Here is a 22899-nt window from a genome sequence, read left to right on the forward strand (position 1 = left end):
AACTAAATCATATAGAACTGGAAATTATGACTCTTTATAATAAAATTGCAAATTTAGGAAAAAACATCATTATATCATGGATAAAGGGACACGCGGGCATTAGGGGTAACGAAATAGTAGACAGGCTAGCCAAATCCGCCCTAGAAACAGGCGAAGAACCTCCCCTGAACTTATTACCCATTTCGGATATTGATATTATTAGTAAACGACATCAAAAAGAAAACTGGCAAACGTATTATCGAAACACGAGAACTGGAAGTAATTACAAACAAATGCAGCCTGAAATTCCCATAAAAAGATGGTTTCATTCTGTATCAAATCGTCATTTCATAAGAGTTATAAATAGATTGAGATGTAATCACGCTCTTACTCCCGTTCATATGTTCAGTTTGGGTCTCACAGAGTCACCTAACTGTGAGTATGGAAAAGAAGGTGATCTACTACATATTCTCCTCGAATGTTCCCATCAATCAATAAAAATAAACAAATTTTATGATAATCTTAATATTGTAAAAATTCCACTTCCCGTCTACCTAAACAATTTGATTTTTTCTGAAGATATTGATACATTAAAAACAATTTACGAACATATCAAAAATTGTAAATATAAATTGTAGCAATATAATTAACCCTGTATTTAAGTAATTTTGTTAAAACAAAACAGGCATGTTTGTTAAAACAAAACAAACATGTTTGTTTTGTTGTCATTTTTTTTAACCCTGCAGATTTAAGTAATATTATTGTATATTATACATAATTGAAAAAAAAAGAACAAAAAAAAAGAGGAAAAAAACTAAGAAGCTGTAAACCTCCGCGAAGTTGAATCGGGTTTATGTCTTAGCGTAGTAAAAAAAAACAATAAAAAAAAAAGAAAAAAACAAATTAAAAATACAGTCAAACCCGCTTATTAGAATACCTGTTAAAGGAATATCCCGCTTTAAGGAATAGAAATTTGCGGTCCCGGAACGTTTCTACTAGCCACAAATGATCGGTTATTAGAATATCCCTGTTATAAGAATACTTTTGCTTGGCATGAAGGCTATTCCAATAAGCGGGTTCGACTGTATAATAAAAAAAAATATATACCAAAAAAATAAATATATACAAAAAAATATTTACATCCAAAACAGTGTATTTATTTAGATAGTAGTATGTTAGTTTCTCATGTACATATATTTAGAGTTAGAAATACAGAAAAAATTCCTCTGATTGAAAAAAAATTGTTTGTTTTTAAAATAAAATGTCTGGCTAATTGGCTCAGCCAAGGCCATTAAATTCACACAATAAAACCCCTATAGCAAATTATGAAAAAAACAAAGATTGCGCTGGGTAGGTCACCTTATAAGGATGGATAATGACAGAACACCTAGTAGAACGCTTAGCTGAACTATGGTGGGATGTCGGCCAGTAGGCAAATCAAGGAAGAGGTGGATAGAAGAAGTATGAACCGATGCTAAAGAGATATTGAGGGTGGATAACTGGAGGAGAACAGCTAGGGAGAGATATACTTGGAGGAGGATGCAGAGGCCAGGACCTGACTTGGGCTGTCGGGATAGGAGAGAGAAAAAATGGGTCTTAAGTCCTTTATGGATCTTCAAATTACGTCCACTATCTGCAGTATTCATTTGGCGGGAGAGTTACTGGACATCCTGTATATAGGTGTTAGAAGAATCAACTATTCTAAATGGGAAATAAGCCACAATTTAACTAAAAAAATGATTTTATTTTATTAATGATTTTTTGTTATTTTATTAGATTTTATTAAAATAGGTGTTAGAAGAACTTTCGGTTCTCTAGAGTGTTATCACCTTTTTCCCGTTAATTTATATTTATTTTTACTGCAGTGCTAGGCCCAAAGGCGGTAACTAACATTTAAAAAAATGGTGGCAAAATCGATTTCAAAATTGAATGCTAAAATTTTGGCCCGTTAGGGATTTATGGACTAGCTGATAGTTTTTATGCATAGACATATGCCCCAGTTTATTAAGGGAACCATTAATGATATTTTAAAACAAAGTTTTATATATAAAAAAGGTAGATACCGCTAAAACGTTTTATCAAAAATTACTATAAAACTAAGTCTATTAGCGGTATGTGGTTTACAGTTGTGATTGATATGAAATAAAAAGCTTTTCTGTGTATTAAAGTTTATTAAATTGAAACAATTAAAGTATTATTAAATGTTATTATTTTGTTGAGTCACAATATGACAACAACGAATTGACAATATTTAGTTGTCGTTATTTCTGTTTTCTTTCAAGAGTGAATAAATATACAGCGTGTCTACTTGAGTTGGAAACATATGGGAAACTTTTTTATTATTAATTTTACGAAAAAAAGTTATTCTTTATAAAAAGTTCTGCATGCCCCAAAACCTAAGATTCAATTATCAGATATCAAATTTTCTCAATATTATACGAGGTATGTCAAAAAATATGAATTTCGGCTAAGGGTAAAGTACCTTTATTTCTCTCAATATCGAAAATTCTTATTATGAAAAGTTGTTTGGAAATAAAAACCAAGCTCAAATATGTAATTACATGCTTCTAATTGGAAAAAAATATTTTCCAAATTTTTCTCAAATTTATTGATACTAACTTCGTTTTTATTCATTACACATACGATAACTCTTTTATTATTACTTTTACGAAAAAAAGGTATTCTTTATAAAAATCTCTGTATGTCCTAAGACCGAAGATTCAACCAACAGATATGACATTTTATTAATTTTATACGAGTTATGTCAAAAAATATGAATTTCACTCAAGAGTAAAGTACCTTTATTTTTCACAATATTGAAAACGGTTATTAAAAAAGTTGTTTAGAATTAAAAACTATGTGTCAATATGCAATTACATCCTTCTAATTGAAATACTGTGAAATATAAAGGTGCTATAATATTGAGCGAATTTCATATTTTTTGACACACCTCGTATAAAATTAATAAAAGTTGATATATCATGGTTGTGTCTTAGATTTTAGACCATGCAAAGTTTTTTATGAAGAATAACTTTTTTTCGTAAAATGAATAATAAACGAGTTATGATATTTGTAATAATTAAAAACGATGTTGGGTATCCATAAATTTGAGAAAAATATTTTTTTTCAATAAGAAGCATGTAATTGCATATTTCATCTTAGTTTTTAATTCCAAACAACTTTTTATCATAAGAATTTTCGATATTGAGAGAAATAAAGGTACTTTACCCTAAGCCGAAATTCATATTTTTTGACATACCTCGTATAATATTGAGAAAATTTGATATCTGATAATTGAATCTTAGGTTTTGGGACATGCAGAACTTTTTATAAAGAATAACTTTTTTTCGTAAAATTAATAATAAAAAAGTTTCCCATATGTTTCCAACTCAAGTAGACACGCTGTATATTGGATCATTAATAATAATGTTCTATTTGCGATAAAATATAGATAATTAAATAGACAACCAAACAACATACCTTGTATCTGGTACATACAAAAAACCTATTTAGTATTACAATGGTATTACCTCATAATTAACATTTTTTATAATATCATAGTGCGTTTAATAATTTGGCCAGAAACTGTATATGTACAACGAAAAAAACAGAATCTGTTCAGATTGTTATCAGATGTTAAGCGTTTTAAAAAATTCTTCAACTGTGAATTTAAACCATACTTTCACTTTCTAAGCTATTATATTTTTATTTTGTTTCTTAGCGACAAAGGTTTCTTATTTTACGACATATTATTATAGAGCTTTAAGATTTTTATGATCGCCGACACCGACCCTAATATTTATTATGCAGGTTATTTTTAAACTCATTTTAGATAAATACAATAAGTAATAAAATAGTATTAGGTATTTCACAATATTATATTCGGTAAAATACCATTACTTACAGTAATTAGGGCAAAGTTTAACATTTTAATAGTTGTATTGTACAATCTAGTTATATGTTATGATTAAAATAATATGATCACATTGTCTTTCAGACCGAAAGATACCTAATTATGGGATATATAAGATTTTTAAAATATTCAAACTGCTCTACTAAAAAGTTGCTTAAAATGACATAGTGTAATTTACTTCCGAGGTCCAGAAATATTATCAACAAAACTCTGATTTAAAAACAAATTTAATAAAATTGAGTCATAGTTTTGAATACATCATTAATTTATAAACAAATTTTTGTATCATTAACCAGGTATCTGACGCATTCTTAGAAAATTGATAAAGGAATAAAACCAGCATTTTTGCATAAAACTTAGGTAAATGATTCTCAAAATATTAAGCAAAGATATCCCAAATCTACAATCCCGTATCTATAATAGCTTGTATTTAAACAAAAAAATGCAATCAATGGGACTGCTAATCCCATGTACCACCAACAAAGGGTTAATTACAGAAAACTTTAAGTATGAAAGGAACCTTGCGCCTGTACAGGCTGAACATAATTTTTTTTTCACCTCCCTAATTAAAAAAATAAGAAATATTTTTTAACTATGAAAATCTCTTACCGCCTAATTCAAGATATAAATCATCCACAGAAAATAAATTTCAATAGATATAATAATCTCGAAAAGTTCTTACCATCCTCCCTAATTATTTCTTTTACTAACACAACTCTTTTAACTAACACAATAATAATAACCATGTAAAGTTAGGCCGAATTTACTTTGCAATACTAAGGCGATTTGGCGGTTTCTAAATGTAGGCGTAGCATTCTTGAAAGTATATTAGCCGTAAATGCAATATGCTAAGGTATATGGGCGGCAACTGTAGCAGATACCATCAAAACGCCATAGTATTTAACATTTGCCGCCAAATGGCTTAGTATTTTAATTGAAAAGTGTAGATACCGCTAACAAAATTGCAATTTTATTTAAGGGCACCCGAAGTCCCATTTAACGACAATGTTAACATTATGTCACATAGCTCTGTAACCAAAACACTTAGAGACCTAATTTTTGTTTTATTTTGAAATTAGATGTATTTTTTAGTGCCGCGTAGATTTTTGTAAAGTTAGAGTGAAAGAAACATTTATTTTAAAAATTTTTAAAATACTCTTACAAAAAAACCCAAAATGGTTTAGATTTTATTTTTTATTTTACTTGTTTTTGTATATTTTCAATAAAACTTTACGCGACACTTGATATTGTCTATCTACAACTACTGTAAAAATTTGATATATTATGACATCAAAAATTAAAAAACTAGTATTCGGGAAATCGCAAAAACATAAAACACTCTAATACGTTATAAAGCTACCGGTACACGGTAAGTTGAGTGCAGCCGTTCAAAAAACAAATAATTTTGTAACCATGGATATTTTATACTGTAAGTGTTATGTATCGTTGGAAAGAGAAGATTTCAGAGAATAATTTTCAATCATAACCCAAAAAAACTTAAAAAATTCAATTTTCGGACTTTGGGTGCCCTTAAAATATAATGCTTCTACAACTCCAAAGACTTTGTAAATATATTCTAAATACCCTGTTCTATCTAGAAATACAAAAATCTCATTTTCGATAAAAAACAGTTACCGCAGTTTATTAGATAGCAGTTTATTACTGCCTACTTCTTTTAATTTGTATCATCATCATCAATGGTGCTACAGCCCTATGAAAGAGCCTCGACCTTCCCAAGTCTATTACGCCAGTCAGTCCTATCCATTGCCAACCGTTGCCAGTTTGCTGCGCCTGTTTTTCTCCCATCCTCATCTACACCATCTTTCCATCTAAGTTTTGGCCTACCCCTATTTCTACTTCCCACAGGTTGTGACATAAGGATTCTTCTAGGAGGGTTGTTATGCTGTTATCTTGCTAGATGTCCTGCATATCTTAGTCGTCCTATTCTTATAAGAGATACTACGTCTTTTCCACCAAATATATGTTTATATCTGTGGTATACCTCGTAGTTGTACCTCCTCCTCCAAATACCATTTTCACAGATGCCACCGAATATGCCTCTCTGGATCCTTCGTTCAAATATAAGCAGAAGGTTTTCATCTGCCTTGGAGATGGTCCATGTCTCCGATCCATATGTCAACACTGGTTGTATAAGGGATTTGTATATGGTTATTTTTGTTTTTTGGCTTAAGTTTCTGCTTCTCATATGTCTACTCAGTCCAAAATAGCATTTGTTCGCTAGGATTATCCTTTGCTTGATTTCTTCTGTCATGACGTTTTCCTTGGTGATCAGGGAGCCTAAGTATGTGAATTTGTCCACCACTTCAAAGGTAGAGTTATCAACAGAATTGGTGACCGATGTTTCTGGCTCTATTGTTGGGTGTTGATGCCACCATCTTAGTTTTCTCCTCGTTTACTGTCAGGCCCATATTTTTTGAGGCATTTGAGAAGGTGGTATACATTTCTTTTAGTTTGCGTGTTGTGCGGGCAACTAGGTCCACGTCATCGGCATATGCCAAAATTTGGGATGATTTATTAAAAATATTTCCTCTGTTGTCTATTCGGGCATCTCTGACCGCCTTTTCCAGAGCTATGTTGAAGAGGAGACACGCCAGCGCATCTCCCTGTCGCAGCCCAATATTCGTTGCAAACGCCTGTGATTGTTCGCCCTGTATTTCGACTTTGCAAACGACTTTACGCATTGTAGCCTTAACCAATCTTATCAGTTTGTCAGGGATGTGGAATTCATCCATGGCTTCATACAATTTATTTCTTAGGACACTATCAATTTGTATACTTTGCTTTATTAATAAATATTTATAACTGTTATATTTTAGGGAAACCGAAAAATAATTTTTATAGATGTTCCCAACAAACTAAATGACTACATCGATTCTGAACAACAGAAGCTACCTGGAGCGACATTGAGCCTTGATGAAGACTTAAAAGTATTCCATAACGCTTTAAAATTATCACACAAAGACACCAAAGTAGCGATTAAGGTCGGACCAACTGCTATTCAGATAACTTCGGCGGAAAAAGCGAAAGTACTGTCGCATTCGGTACTACTCAATGATGTATATTATGCATCGGAGATTGAAGAAGTTTGTTTGGTGGATGATAATCAGTTTACTCTGACTATTGCGAATGACAGTAGTCCACTTAGTTTTATACACAACGACTGTGATAGTATTGTTCAAGCTATTATTCACATAAGAAACCGTTGGGAACTTAGTCAACCGGTACGTTAATATTTTCATATAATACAGGGTGAGCCGTACGTCAGTTGGTACTAAAGTCTAATTCATTAAGCGATGCAGGGCGATGTAAACATTACCACGTGTAGGCCTCCAACAGGGTCGCATTTAGGATTATCTTTTTGTTTAGTCAGAATATATTATCTTATAAAATACGAAATTTATATTTTAATTTTGCAAAAGTGCTCGACAAAGAACCTAATTGTTTTAGTTGATATCCGATAACAGTAACCATTTATACAGGGCGAAAAAACCAAGAATTTATTTTTTTGCCAACAATTTTATGTACATTATGTGCCTACAAAAAATATAAGTTTTATTTTTAATATTTGATATACTTAGTTGTTTGTACAATTCCTAAAAGTTTCATAATAATAATAACAAAAAATTACTCATTACTCAATTATGTTGAAATAAATTATTTCAGTTGGGGGTTGTAACTAAGGGATGAATATTTAGGGGATAATTTTCTGTACGCCATATTAAAGTGTATTTCAAATGGAATCGATTAACTTTTTTCCCATTCGAAAATCTCTATTCGTTTAAGAGATATAACCTGGATAAATAAGTCTGGGACACCCTATATATATTATATATAGGGTGTCCCAGACTTATTTATCCAGGTTATATCTCTTAAACGAATAGAGATTTTCGAATGGGAAAAAAGTTAATCGATTCCATTTGTAATACACTTTAATATGGCGTAGAGAAAATTATCCCCTAAATATTCATCCCTTAGTTACAACCCCCAACTTTCATTTTTTTAATAACACCCTGTACATTTTTTTATAGTTTTGGATATGGTCTTCTATCGTCTATTCAACAGATTTCTTAAAAATAAAATCGGTTCGTATCAAGAAAATATCGGTTTATTTTTGTTAATTATGTGTCCCAGACTAATTTATCCAGGCTATATTTCTTAAACAAATAGAGATTTTCGAATGTGACAAAAACTTATCTATTCCGTTTGTAATACACTTTAATATGGCGTACAATAAATTCATCCCCTAAACATTCACCCCTTAGTTACAGGGTGCTATTAAAAAAAATAAAGTTAGGGGTTGTAACTAAGGGATGAATATTTAGAGGATGATTTCTTTTCTACGTCGTATTAAAATGTATTACAAATGAAATAGATCAGTTTTGTCCCATTCGAAAATCTGTATTCGTTTAAGAAATATAGCCTGGATAAATTAGTCGGGGACACATATAGTATTTAATAAAAATAAACTAATATTTTCTTGGTTACTTACAAACCGATTTTATTTTTAAAAAATCTGTTGAATAGACAATAGAAAATTACATGAAAATCTATAAAAAAATGTACAGGGTGCTATTAAAAAAATTAAAGTTGGGGTTGGGGGGTTGTAACTAAGGGATGAATATTTAGGGGATGATTTTTCTACTCCATATTAAAGAGTATTACAAATGGCATAGATCAGTTTTTATCCCATTCGAAAATCTCTATTCGTGTAAGAGATATAGCCTGGCTAAATTAGTCTGGGACACCCTGTATATATACAAAGAACAATATATCCTATAATGTGTTGGCATTTATCTTAACGATTCCGCTCTGTAAGTTTTGATTTATTTGTAAGTATTTTTCAATTATTAATTGTTTTTAATTAAAATTTTATTTAAAATCGCACAACAAATAATTGCTAATTCAACATTAACAGCATAAACATAATAATTGTCCTTTAACCATCAAGACGATTAAACATTTAGGTACTTTTTAATTTTAAAATTTTTAGCAGTTTGAGACTACGTTTTTGTCTATATTTATCTTAGTAAATAAAATTGAAAAATAATTTTATTTTTCAAATTTGGTGAGAATATGACCATGATTATGGGGTACATCTTCCAAAAATTTAACTTTTAACTCGCCCTGCATTGTTAAAAGTGCATAAATTATTAAAACTATGTAAGTAAATGGTTGATGTTATGTTTTAGGATTCGGTTACAGTCCATCAAAAAATTCGACCCAAAGATGTCCCTGGAACTCTTTTGAATATGGCGCTATTAAATTTAGGCTCCTCAGATCCTAATTTAAGAACCGCCGCTTACAACCAGCTATGTGCTCTTACGGCCACCTTTGATTTGAAGATAGAAGGACAGTTGTTAGAAACGCAAGGCTTGTGCATTCCATCCAATAATACCATATTCATTAAATCTGTCTCAGAAAAACTAGCAACGAATGAACCCCATTTAACTTTAGAATTTTTAGAAGAATGTATACAAGGATTTAGGGTATCAAGTATCGAATTGAAGCATTTATGTTTAGAATATATGACACCATGGTTGCCTAACCTCGTTAGGTAAGTTTTATATTGAAACATTGACATCTCGTCCTAAGCAATACGCCTTCTGGTGCCTATTGAAGTAACCGAGCCAAGAGCCATTATTTATTTTCTTTCACGTTGAAGGTATACTGTGTTTTTCAAGTTTTTTTAGTACTTTATTTTAGCTTTAAAAATGAAATGCTATTGTTGTGTTCCCGGTGTAATACTTGGGCCAAAAGGAACCCAGAATTAAGTTTTATCTCTTTTCAAAACCAAAGAAAACGAATCAGACTGAAACTCAGGTGGTTTTGACATGCTTTTTTTATAATAATTACAAATGCTGAATATGATGTTCCAGTACGTCGCAATTAGTAGATATTTCAAGAGTCTATAATGTTCCCTGACATGCTGACGGGCGGTAACCTCTTATTGAATTTGAGTTATAGAATGTACTGGATCATAGTGGTCATTGTACCGTAACTCATGTGTCGCAAATGTACATTTATGTTTTGTTAGTAGCAGAGGCTGTCAGGCGCGAATACAGGGGTGGTCAACGGGTCCATGGACTCCCTATTGTATTAATTCTATTATAAGTATTTTTTTATTAAAAAAAATGAATAACCATTTTTAATTTAGCCGAAAATACAGCCGAACCATATTCTAGTCCAATCAGAGAGTGCAGCAAGCACCTCTACCGGTTTCGAAACTTATTAGTCTCTCATCAGGAGGCACATATGCTGCTCTCTCTCTCTCTGATCCAACCAAAACAAACTCCAGCGTGCAGTCCCGGATTGCAACGAACGAAATGGCATAGATGCCCTAGCGGCAACTGCTAGCAAAAAGACTAAGTTTTAACTAAGACTAAGGTGTAACCTTCTCTGGTTACACCTCCGAGGCTTCTACAATTTGCAAGCCATACGGATGCTGAGACTAATGAAGATGAGGGAATTCTACAATTTACAATTCACGTCCCATCTGCTCAGCGCGGTGAAGTTCCAACGAGAATGGTTCCCTTCATACTCCAATCAGAGTAAATGTAAATCAATAATGAATAACCATTTTCAATTTCGTTGCAAAACGAAAATACAGCCGAACCATATTCTAGTCCAATCAGAGAGTGCAGCAAGCACCTCTACCGGTTTCGAAACTTATTAGTCTCTCATCAGGAGGCAAATATGCTGCTCTCTCTGACCCAACTATAGGACAAACCCCGGCGTGCAGTCACGGATTGCAACGAACGAAATGGCATAGATGCCCTAGCGGCAACTGCTAGCAAAAATACTAAGTTTTCACTCTAATGGAATATAAAACAACCTAATGCTATTCTACATCCCACCAGAATGAAAACAATGGGAACCTTCTCTGGTTACACCTCCGAGGCTTCTACAGTTTGCAAGCCATACGGATGCTGAGACTAAGGAAGATGAGGGAATTCTACAATTTACAATTCACGTCACATCTGCTCAGAGCGGTAAAGTTCATATGCCAGTTTATATGCCATTAGAGTGAAAACTTAGTCTTTTTTCTAGCAGTTGCCGCTAGGGCATCTATGCCATTTCGTTCGTTGCAATCCGGGACTGCACGCTGGAGTTTGTTTTGGATGGATCAGAGAGAGCAGCATATGTGCCTCCTGATGAGAGACTAATAAGTTTCGAAACCGGTAGAGGTGCTTGCTGCACTCTCTGATTGGGCTAGAATATGGTTCGGCTGTATTTTCGTTTTGCAACGAAATTGAAAATGGTTATTCATTTTTTATTTACATTTACTCTGATTGGAGTATGAAGAGAACCATTCTCGTTGGAACTTTACCGCGCTGAGCAGATGGGACGTGAATTGTAAATTGTAGAATTCCCTCATCTTCCTTAGTCTCAGCATCCGTATGGCTTGCAAATTGTAGAAGCCTCGGAAATGTAACCAGAGAAGGTTCCCATTGTTTTCATTCTGGTGGGATGTAGAATAGCATTAGGTTGTTTTATATGCCATTAGAGTGAAAACTTAGTCTTTTTTATTTTTTTATTATTTATTTTTTTCTGTTAACTCTAAACTTTAAACCATCAGTACAACAGTAAATTACAAGACAACCGCTTCCAAAGAATTGAAAGAAGCCATAAAATCTAATAAAACACCCTTCTCTGAAAAATAATCTGCAGGCGCATTTGCTAGGTTACCGGTGGAACCATAAACAACGGAAATATTTTTCTCAATTCAAAGAATAACAAAAATGATATTTTAAAATGCAAATACATTACACTGAGTATAAACCTTATCTCATGAAAAGTCATGTTTCAAATTTATGATACAATAAAGATATAAAAATTTGTATTTTACTAGATAATCCATGCGTACTACCCATTGATGGTAGAAAGGTTAATCTTTATGGTAAAGAACAACCAGTGAGATTAATAGTCGTGAATTGTCTACCAATCCTTTTCATACCGTAGGTATCTGGGATTATATAGTGTAGTGTATTTTATCCTTAGAGTAAGTGTGAGTCGTATGGCTAAATCTGGAAGATATAATATTTGAGCAGTGTTGCCAGAGGTCTTGGACAAAATTTCGGGAGACTGTTCCTATTTTTTCTGTACAAATCGTCAAATTTCGGTAGATTTCATTTTTTATTATTCTTTTGCTATCACATTGCAAAAAAATGATACTTTAGGTACGAGTATTTAAAAATAAACTACATTCATCATCATATAATGATCAATAATCACCATTGATCATAAAAATCATTCAAGTTCAAAATCGGTATACCTTAAAAAAATGTATTTTCTCAGCTTTCTAGGTATTATACTTATTATAGAGCAATTTTCTTCATTTTTTTTAATCCAAAGTAACTCGAGTAGAGCCGTCTAACTAACGCAATACTAAATATCAAGGATGCTTTAGTTTTGTTATAAGGAATTAATTTATTTATAATAAAATAAAACTGCATATTTTTTCCTGTAGTAGACTTTTTAAAAAAACTTAGCACACGTGTACCTATTAACGTTCAAAATACAAATATTCTTATTTGAAAGCTGTATAATTGTTTAAACAAGTTAAAAATGTTTGTTATAATAAATAATAGTTATAAGTTATTAACATTTATAAATTACTGCAAAAATAAGGGTTTTTTGCAATTATCTCCAATTGTTTATGTATTTCAAATTAGAAACTATTAAGATCTAAAATATTTATTTGAAACATTTTTCTCTAAAATCTACAAGGAATGTTTTATAGGCAAAAACATGATTTTTTACACTTTATAATCGTTTAAAAATAAAACAATGTCGGATATTGAAGCAATTGAGAACGAGAAAAATTTTTAATGTTCTTTAGTTATGTTGAAATACTGTAAGTTAAAAAGATGCAAAATAAATTTCTCCTGTTTAAAGATTTTAATATAAATACTATTTTTAGTTTGGAATTATCTTCTATATCAAAATAAGCCACAATCCTTCAGTATTCACTATTCAGATTCAGGTAGATACATTTTACTCCCAAAATCATAATATAAAAGGACAAAGGACTGATCATAAAATTGATATCGGTAAATCCGTATCTGCTGGTTCGCACATTGTCACAAGCTAGTAAAAGCAATTCAAGAATTCTTGAAAATTGACTAAACTCTGTTGCCAAATCTATCGGCTAAAAAAAATTTTCTAATAATTTTGATTTTTCGGTAGAAAAAAAATGGGCAGATTAATTTGAAAATCAAGAATTTTGATTTTTCGGTAGAAAAAAAGGTGAATTAGGCACATCGGTAGATTTGACAGGTAATTAATAAAATCAAAACGGCCATTCCCCGGCCAATTTTTTTATTGTATATTTTCCATATATTTGTAGGATGTATGTATCTTGAATTTTTTATTGCTTCCAAAATCATAGATAAACGAACAAAACTACTCAAAAACACATAAAACTAATGCAAAATACAATATGTAAACAATTTTAATGGCTCTTAGCTCGGTTTAATTTGATACCACATTGGCGCTGCAATCTTAATCTGATGAGTTTCATCTTATAGATTAGTTCCTCATGACAGTTTGTCAAATGACTCGCTTACATCTAGAAATGCCGCTTCTGTGGACTATCATAACTTTACTTTTGGTTTCATTCATATGAGATAGCCAGGATCTGTTTAATTTCTCCTAATATTTGTCCATCCTCATCTTTATAATATTTCGGTGTGGTTTTATATTGACTTCGTTCCCTTTTTATTTCTTGGTTGAAGAAGAACTTTGTTATTTACAAAATGTTCTTCAATTATTTAATTTTTCTTCCAAGTACAACCTTTTCTTTGTTCTGCATATTTTCTTTGCCACCCCTTCTCTTTTCAGCTATTGCTTCTTCCTTATGCTATTGATTCTGGCATTTATTAGTAATAATTTATGTATCGGAATCTCTTTGCACATTCCTACTATTTGGCGTGATTGAATTTGTAATAAATTTTAGAAACTCTAGAACAATAATATTTGTAGATTTTGTAAAGCATCGGAAGAAAACAAAAGGCAGAAACAAGTAGCAGGTATAATAGAAAAACTAATCCTCCTCACGATAGAAGAAACCCAGATGTACCCTTCAATCCAGGCAAAAATATGGGGCTCGATCGGACATGTTCCGGAACTGATAGATATGGTGCTAGATAATTTTATTCACAGATCCGTAAATTCTGGGCTAGGTTCACCGATGGTAGAGATCATGGCAGATACAGCTGTGGCTCTGGCTTCAGCGAATGTGCCTCTGGTGGCCAAAAAGATTATTGGTCGGTTATGCAGGGTAATAAAAAAAGTACGCATTCTCCAGAGGATGTTTAATATAAGCATTAATGTGAACTATGCTCATTTGGTGTCCCGATCCCTAATTATGCAGTTTACTGATCAGTTTATAATATAAACCTAAATTTAAAATAGTCTATTCTATGACATGAACTTAATAAAAACTAATTGAATTACATTTTCTCAAAAAATAATGTTATTCAAGAAGACAATTTATGTAATTATGTACACGCAACCAAACTTATATGGAATCATCTAATATTTCTTATTAATTCAAGCGAATTGAAACCAGCATACGAAGTCAAACAATATTTGCTTTGAAGTAATCTATTCCCCAACACATACAAATTAAAGCAAACAATAAAGTCTGGAAATAAAAAATTGAAACTATTTGTTTTGATGTCAATAGCATGAAAAATTTCAATGTAAAACAAATAATGTTTAAATTGTTTTTATTTATAAAAGGTAGGTATATATGTATTTAGAATCCCTAAAAAGGGCTACATCACAAAACTAGTTTTCGATTGGTATACCAATCATCATCAGTGCTTAAATGAAATTTACATGCTAACCACCAAGATATAATTTTACAAAAATATGTGGGTCAAAGCCCTGTAGAAGCAAGTCCTGCCATACTTTCACCATGTGAACAAGTCAAACCGCAGCTCAGATGTTACCTGGAGCATATTAATGAAAAATACTTTAAACATCCATGCTTAAGTTAGCATTTTTAACCGATGTTTCCTTGACGGATTACTTGTACAGGGCTTTGACTCACATATTTCTAATATTTTTAATCGTTAAAAGGTCGTCAAAGCGATTGAACGTATTTATATCGGTGTGTATAATTCAAGTAGAAAGAGTGGTTTTTTGAGTTAAAAATAATTTTAAAGTAATCAAAAGTAATAAGTGATAAGAAACGCATATTACAGTAAAAGGGTGAGTTCATCCCAAGTATATTTATTGTGATTTCTTCAATTATTTACGACTGTACATATAAGTATCAATAGGGAATAATAATATTTTTATTTTCAGATGCAGGCTGAGACATCTACTCTACATCGCGCTATTTGCGCAGTAGATGACACAACACCGATTAAACTGAGGGAACCAGAAATGCGCATAAACCACGTCACTAAAAACGAAAAAATGCGCACCTGGATGGGTAAACCTCTGCACGGGCGACATCCCAATGAGGTCAGCCAAGACTATGTCGACAATACAGCGTCGAACTATTGGTTGACATCAGAAAAGATGTTCTCTGAAACGGGGGGTTTATTACTGGCCATTCAGGATCAGGTTATACCAACCAGAAATTACCTGAAATATATCATCAAAGACCCTCAGGTTCAAAACGACAGATGCCGATATGGATGTCAAGCCCAAGAAACCATCCAACATCTTACAGGGGGCTGCCAGGCATTTTCTGCAACGGAATACAAGGAACGGCATGACGCAGTAGGAATAATCCTTCATCAAGAGTCCCAGCTCTATCAAGCTGGGACTTCTCCAAACGGACCATCTTCCGTATTATCAATACGTCCCTGAGAGTATGCTTCAGGATGGCAACTAAAAGCTATACTGGGACCGCACTGTGCTCAAAGGCCAAACTGTGGCACATAATAGACCAGATCTCGTACTAGTTAATAAATTAAAAAGACAAAAAACATTAATTGATGTGGCGATACCTAACAACAATAATCTACGTAGTAAATTTACTGAAAAGATCGCCAAGTACAGAGATCTGGAAATTCAAATACGGAGACAATGGAGAATGCAAAGTACCCAGACAATACCGATTATTATGTCTACTACTGGAGTCATTCCGAAGACCCTCCTCGAAAGCATCAAAAAGCTGGGTCTGAATGAACATCTTTATAAGACCATGCAGAAAGCTGTACTACTCGCGACGGCCAGAAGTGTACGAAAATTTTTGGGAGATACACCTGCATACCAAGTCACCTAGGGCTCGATAACATGGAAAGAATCCCACCAGAGCTCAATCCTTTTGATACCGTAGGTATCTGGGATGAGTCAATTTTCCCCTTAGAGGGAGTGTGAGCCGTATGGCTAAATCTGGATAATATTTTTGTAAAATTATATCTTGGTGGTTAGCATGTAAATTTCACGTAAGCACTGATGATGATTGGTAAACCAATCGAAAACTAGTTATGTGATTGTGATGTAGCCCTTTTTAGGGATTTTAAATATATACCTTTTATGAAGGATTTTATTGTTTTTTTGTATTAGATGGTATACAGCCAACTACAGGAAAACTTTTTCCTTGTGGATTTTTGCTTTTATTTATTTATGTTTTTTTTTTAGTAGTCACTGTTAACACCCCTGAACCTTATAGACCAGGGCGCATCTGTAAAAATATTAGTACATTTGGACATTGAGAGGTGACTCAAATTTTTTTGCAGAAATTGCTTGAAAATAACTCAATTAATAATATTTGAGTTATCCTCACTCTCAAAAAGGTCCGGAACATTGTTTAAATAATCAAAATGTCAAAAAATGAAGGAAAAATTCGATTTTTTTCTTCGTTTTTTGATTATAACTTTAAGAGTATTCATTTTCGAGAAAAGTTGTATTGACATGAAAGTTGTGTAATTAAATTTCCTTTAATATAGAGTTGGTTGAAAATTTAAAAAATAGTCACCGTTGTTGCAAAATAGCAATAATTGGGAAAAAACTATACAAAAACAAGTATTCGTTTTTTACGTTTTTCAACCATTTATGCTAAACTTAGGACCTTCAAATTTCACCCAGAAAAACTATATGATACAGTTAAACAATACTGTAAATTTCATTAGGATCGGTTCAATAGATTTTGCAAAATAAATTTTGCAATCCAGCTTTCGCAAAAAAATTCATTTTTTTCAAACTGGTACAGGACTGAAAATAAAGCAGATAGCAAGTTGAAATTTTTTTTTGCTTATAGAAGTGTACTGTACCTTTCATTTTCAGTTTGCAAAACTAAAATCGATTAACCACCACGGCGTCAGGAATTTTTTTAAATAAACATTAATTATTGGTGTTGCGCGCAGGACACCGGATAGTTTGCTCTGATTGGGCATTCCAATGACCTTTGATAATTATTGATACATTTTAATTTTTATTACATTTCGATATAAATAAATAAATTTGTTTATTGCAAAATAAAAACACATACTCTATCCTTTGAAATAACACTTTTTTAGCAAAAACTTTCTTTGTTCATATATTTTAACTTGAGAATAAATGTTTATTATTTTTAAACATATACAATTGTTTAAACAATATTTCACAAACAATAATAAAATTAGTTTGATTTTTGTGGAATTAAAATATTAAAATACAACAAAATTAGAGTAAGAAAATAATATATTAGATGAAGATTGGAAGAAATTTTGGTGGAAATCAACTTCATGTGAATTAAACACCGCTGTCCTGCGCGTAGCACCAATAATTAATGTTTATTTAAAAAAATTCCTGACGCCGTGGTAGTTAATCGATTTTAATTTTGCATATTGCAAATGAAAGGTACAGTACACTTCTACACGCAAAAAAAATTCAACTTGCTATCTGCTTTATTGTCAGTCCTGTAACATTTTAAAAAAATGAATTGTTTTTGCGAAAGCTGGATTGCAAAATTTATTTTGCAAAATCTATTGAACCGATCTTAATGAAATTTACAGTATTGTTTTTCTGTATCATAAAGTTTTTCTGGGTAAAATATGAAGGTCATAAGTGTAGCATAAATGGTTGAAAAACGTAAAATGCGAATACTTGTTTTTGTATGGTTTTTTCGCAAATATTGCTATTTTGCAACAAGGGTGACTATTTTTTCAACTTTTAACTAATTCTATATTGTAGAAAATTTAATTACGCAACTTTTATGTCAGTAAAACTTTTCTCGGAAATGAATACTTTTAAAGTTATAATCAAAAAACGAAGAAAAAAATCGAATTTTTCCTTCATTTTTTGACATTTTAATTATTTAAACAATGTTCCGGACCTTTTTGAGGAGGATAACTCAAATACTATTATTTGAGTTATTTTCAAGCAATTTCTTCAAAAAAATTTGAGTCACCTCTCAACGTCCATCTCAAAACAGATGGGCCCTGGACTATTATGCAAGCTTCAATTTACGTGAGCATGCTCGTAATCAAATTGGCAACATATTGTTTTATTAGGTTGTTCCATTCTCCAAGAGAAGTTTGTACTGGCTGTGCTGTATTTTGTAGATTATCTCGGCGGGCTCTAATTTTTCTTTTAAGCATATCCCACAAGTTCTCTATATGGTTAAGGTCGGTTGAGCAAGCAGGCCACTGCAGAAGAGTGATATCTTCTGCTTCAAGAAAATCTGTAGTCACTCTGCTGGTATATATAGGTGTTTTGTCATGCATAAAAATTAAATTTTCTCCCATTTCTCTTCTCCTAAACCTACCTATAGGTTCTAAAACCAAATGAACAAACCTGCGAGCTGTTAAAGCTGGTTGGATAAAAATTAAATGAGATGTTTTATCGATCATAATGCCTCCCAGAACATGATACTTCTTACTTCATATCTGTGAACAGATCTGGGGCCTGATTCTAATTCATTTCGATATCGCAATTTAATTTCGACTCCGCCATGACACATGCAATTTAAAGCGATTCTTATTCATTTCGATATTAGTTCCAACTGGGGATATTAACGTTATCATTTTGACACTGCTCAGAATTTGGGTTGGTCCTCCTGTTTATTGGATTTATTGGCTATGCAACCACCGCAACGTTTGTTGATAGTCCGGGCAAATTATGGAAAAAATGTCATTTTGGGAAAAGTTATTTACCAGCTATTTTATTGCTAAAATCAAATCTTAAGATTACATATATTATTAATATGGGGTATGACAAGTCCGCAGAAAGTGTGTTCTTTTATTTATAAACAAATTAGCACTCCCAAATCTTTTTTTTCAATTAGTGCTCTGTAACTCACTAAGATTTTTCCTTTCACTCAAATAAAAAATCCCCGCAATTTAGTTCTGCACAAAGTTATTTTTTTTCGATTTCCTTCAACAAAAATTTTACTCGGAAAATCCGAGTTTTCCAAAATAAATCTGCAATTTTAATTAAAATTTTAGGAAAGTAACTTTTTATCAAAAATTAAATAAATTGGTGACATGAAAGATTTTGTATACCTAGTAGATTATATATCAGGAGACCGGCGACAATCTAACCCAGGGGTGTCCAACTTGCAATGCCTCAAGGGCCAAAACTAAAACCTTTGATGTTGTCGCGGGCCATATAATAATTTTGTTACAAGTAATAACAAAATAAAGTGAGGTATAAAAGTAATTAAAACAAAAAAGAGTATTATTTCTTTTATTGCTCAACAACTACATTTTTTTATAAACGGAAAATTTATTGATAACACTTTTGAATAATCAAGACAAACATTGCAAAAGCAACGAAAAAGATGTATCCAATTAGTGTGAGGACTGTGGTCGATCGGCTTCATCCACCAATGAAGAAATGTCCACCTCCAGTTCAGTTGTAGACAGTCTCATAAGATGACGTAAGGAAGAATCGGTAAGGTTGCTTTTGTTTTTTATGTATTTCATGGAGGAAAAGGCACTTTCACATGTATATGTGCTTCCGAACATTGACGTCATTTTCAGTCCAAAATCTCTCAGGTTTGGGAATTTCTCCTTTGACAGTAATTTGAAAAATTCAGGTCCCTTTTCTTGTCTGGTGATTAGGAACATGTCTGCTTGAAGATCACATAACTCAAGCTGTAAGTTGCGTGGTTGATCATCAATGGTTGCTCCAAGAGGGTTATTATAAAGTAGTACACTGCTTTTGAGACTTTCAATTTCTTCAAATCTTGTATTGAATTCATCAATAACTTGTTCAATTTGTGAAATGCAGGATGAAAACTCAATATTTTCCTCACCGTTGAATTCTTCTGCTATTTGCAGACAGCTAGGGAAGTGTGTCAGGTTGTTCTTTTCCAAAGCACGTTTAAACACGTTCAGCTTATTCCGGAATCCGTTTATCATTCCGATCAAATCTGAAACCGTCTGGTTTCTTCCTTGAAGACTCAAGTTTAACATGTTAAGATGATTAGTCAGATCTGTTATAAAAGCTAACTGTCTTAAGAATTCTGGATCCTTAAACTTCTCTTCCAGTTCAGTTGTGTCAAATGAAACGTATTTGTTGAGGAATGCAGGGATTTCCTTTCTTATGGCAAAAAATCGTTCCATGCACTTTCCTGCACTCAGCCACCTTACATGGTGTACATTAGCAAGTCTCTCCACTAAAAACTGCTTAAGTTGCCTGTGTAAAAGAGATTTCCACCTCTAATCATATTTATAATCTTAATCACGGTTTGGAAAACTTGATCTTCCTTGACTGATTTTCCACATAAAGCTCCCTGATGTATAAATACAATGAATTATTGGGCAAGTGACACCATTCTCTCGTAGAAGACCCACTAATCCAATTTTTTTACCTGTCATTGATGGGGCCCCGTCTGTTGCTATGGCTGAACATTTATCAAAGCCTCCAATTCTGTCAACTGTTTTCTTCACAGCCTCATAGATGTCTTTTCCTTTTGTTGTTCCATAAAGAGGACAAATATCAAACAACTCCTCTTTACTGGTAAAATCATCAAAAGTAGTGCGCACAAATATTAACAGCTGACTAACATCGGTTTGATCAGTGCTTTCATCTAAACAAAGTGAGAAATATGAACTTTTCTTAACCAGGCTAAGCATAGATTTTTCTACTTGCTCACCCATAGCAACAATCCTTCTTTGTATGGTTTGATGTGAAAGTGGCACTGATTCAAATTTCTCCGCCATTTTAGAATCACCGAAAGCTTTGGCCATTTCAACAGCACATTTTTTTATCAAATTGCCATCAGTGAAAGGTTTTTTTGCCTTTGCCAGCTCAAACGACACGGCATAAGATGCATGCAAAGAATGCGTTTGAGAGTGTAATATTTTACTGAACATACCAGTTTGCTGTTTAAGCTTTTTCTTCAAATCTGCAACTAGGGTACGCCGACTTTCATTTGTGTACGTAGCATACTTATTTTCATGCACTGTTGTGTAATGTCTTCTCACATTATATTCTTTAGGCACTGAAACGACATTCATGCACACTAAGCACTGCAACTTTCCATTATTGTTAGGAATCAAGTAATCACTCTCCCAACTTTCTTTGTAAATTCTGTTCTCACTATCAATTTTCCGTTTTACTGGTTTTACACTCATTATTGTATAAGAGGAATCAAGACAAAGAATTAATCAAGTTCACTGTTCACTAGCAACGTAATAGATTAGCCGACTAGCCTACGTGTCAGTAGCACACTGGCACGATGGCAGCTGGCGACGGATGGTAAGCAGTGGGAGGTGTGGCCTGCGTGAACTGTGATGCGCAGTAATCAGTGCAGTTCTCATAGTGGTGGAGGACGATTGTGTTCGTTACACGTCCGCGAAGCGGCACGCGGTACAGTACTTGTGATGTAAAAACACTGCTAAACCATAAAATATAAATTAAAAAATATTTTTTCACAGTGGCAGCATTTAAAGAAAATATATGCTTTTCGAAAATCTTACGTGGGCCACAACAAATAGCCTCGCGGGCCGGATGCGGCCCGCGGGCCACCAGTTGGACAACCCTGATCTAACCAATAGTTTAGCAATAATTAAAATGTTAATTAAAAAATTTCTGTCGAAATAATAACCAGAAAGATTATGATACACCAGAATAACTATGATTTTCGTATAAAAAAGCTCTATACCTATTCAACGTACTTTACAGAATTAAAATTGGACTATTTGAGCGGTCTCAGGAATATTATAAAGAAACAATTTTTTGGCTTATAAACAAATGGAACCCCTCAGAAAATATCAGATTAAATTAAATTAAGTTAACGCTGTTGAAAAGGGCACGGCTTCTTCTTCGAAGAAAAGAAAAATCGAATTGAGTTATTCCAGGTATAACCTGTCAAATTTGACCGGCATTTGCGACAGAGTTATAAACAACAGGATTTCAATCTTTGAACCATTACCTTTTTATTCCGGTCCTCTTTGTACATACAAATTTTCATATCTTCAAGACACTCAACAAAAAAGATTTATGTCACCAAGTTATTTAATTATTGATAAATTATTACTTCCCTAAAATTTTAGTTGAAAATTAAAGATTTTGTTTGGAAAACCCGAATTTTCCGAGGAAAATTTCCGCCGAAAGAAATCGAAAAAAAAAATCTGTGTGCCGGATTAAATTACAGTGAATTTTTATGTGAGTATTTTTGGTTTAACGTTAAAATCTTTTGAGTTACAGAGCAATAATTGAAACAAAGATTTCGGAGCGCTAATTTGTTTATAAACCAAATAGCACACTTTCTGCAGACTTTACATAGCTATATTACTAATATATTAAATCTTAAGATTTGATTCCAGCAATAAAATAGCTGGTACATAATTTTCCTTGTTTTATACTAATTTTCCCAGATTATTACCTTACATATCGCACCCTCAGTGCAAGACTGCAGTAACTCAAAATTTTATGAAAATGAAGTAATCATGGAATTCGATTGTAAACATGCATATCTATCCCCTGTAAAACTTTAGTAACTTTCAAATGCTTAATGGGCTAAATATTACAACAACAACAGTTTAACTATTTTGCGTTTTTGAACACAAGTTCCGTGCAAAACTGTTGTAACT

At 32.6% G+C, this 22899-nt stretch overlaps 1 protein-coding gene across 4 annotated transcripts in view; it reads left to right on the forward strand.

Moving 5' to 3' along the window:
• The window catches only part of LOC114335088 (neurofibromin), a 130749-nt gene that overhangs the window by 40436 nt on the left and 67414 nt on the right, over nt 1–22899 (forward strand). For 2 of the 4 annotated variants that reach the window (XM_050663375.1, XM_050663376.1), the window contains exons 14-16: nt 6730–7134; nt 9103–9467; nt 13895–14204. In XM_050663375.1, coding sequence (XP_050519332.1) covers nt 6730–7134; nt 9103–9467; nt 13895–14204 — 1080 coding nt within the window. The remainder of the gene's footprint in view (nt 1–6729; nt 7135–9102; nt 9468–13894; nt 14205–22899) is intronic. The other 2 variants (XM_050663377.1, XM_050663378.1) reach the window with 1 other exon arrangement.

The sequence above is a fragment of the Diabrotica virgifera genome, chromosome 10, assembly GCF_917563875.1.
Source record: "Diabrotica virgifera virgifera chromosome 10, PGI_DIABVI_V3a".
NCBI lineage: Eukaryota > Metazoa > Arthropoda > Insecta > Coleoptera > Chrysomelidae > Diabrotica > Diabrotica virgifera.